Source organism: Lipotes vexillifer, unplaced genomic scaffold (genome assembly GCF_000442215.2).
Source record: "Lipotes vexillifer unplaced genomic scaffold, Lipotes_vexillifer_v1.1 scaffold545, whole genome shotgun sequence".
Taxonomy (NCBI): Eukaryota; Metazoa; Chordata; class Mammalia; order Artiodactyla; family Lipotidae; genus Lipotes; species Lipotes vexillifer.
In genome coordinates this window covers 1,703,628-1,704,019 of record NW_006779129.1, presented here as the reverse complement: position 1 = coordinate 1,704,019, position 392 = coordinate 1,703,628, and the positions used below count along the sequence as shown (strand labels likewise).

At 63.3% G+C, this 392-nt stretch overlaps 1 protein-coding gene across 1 annotated transcript in view; it reads right to left on the bottom strand.

Annotated features, from left to right (window-relative positions):
• TSPEAR (thrombospondin type laminin G domain and EAR repeats) overlaps positions 1–392 on the bottom strand; it is a 61,454-nt gene that overhangs the window by 24,762 nt on the left and 36,300 nt on the right. The window contains exon 3 of the mRNA XM_007452490.1: positions 67–305. Coding sequence (XP_007452552.1) covers positions 67–305 — 239 coding nt within the window. The remainder of the gene's footprint in view (positions 1–66; positions 306–392) is intronic.

Below are 392 nucleotides of genomic sequence, written 5' to 3'. Positions count from 1 at the left end.
TGCGCCCTGCGAGCCGTGCCGGCAGCACCCGGCCCCCGGCCACCCCTCCGGCGCCGCGGTACCTACATGTCCACGGGGAGGCCGCAGTCCCTGGTGAGGGAGAAGGAGCCTTCGGACACGGCCAAGACCAGCGTGTGCCACTGGCCGTCCGTCAGAGCCGAGCCGCCGAAGGACACGCGGGCCTGCCGGGCGCGCGCCCCGTCCTCCCTGAGGAAGAGGAAGTGCAGCTGGGGGGGCGAGTAGCGCAGGCCGAGCAGCAGCGAGTCCCGCTCCTCCGCCACCACCGTGAACAGGTACTCGTTCTTCTGCAAGAGAGGGGGCATGAATTTTATTTAAATTGTTTCTACAGCAGGTTCCTATTAGTTATCTATTTTATACATATAAGTGTATAC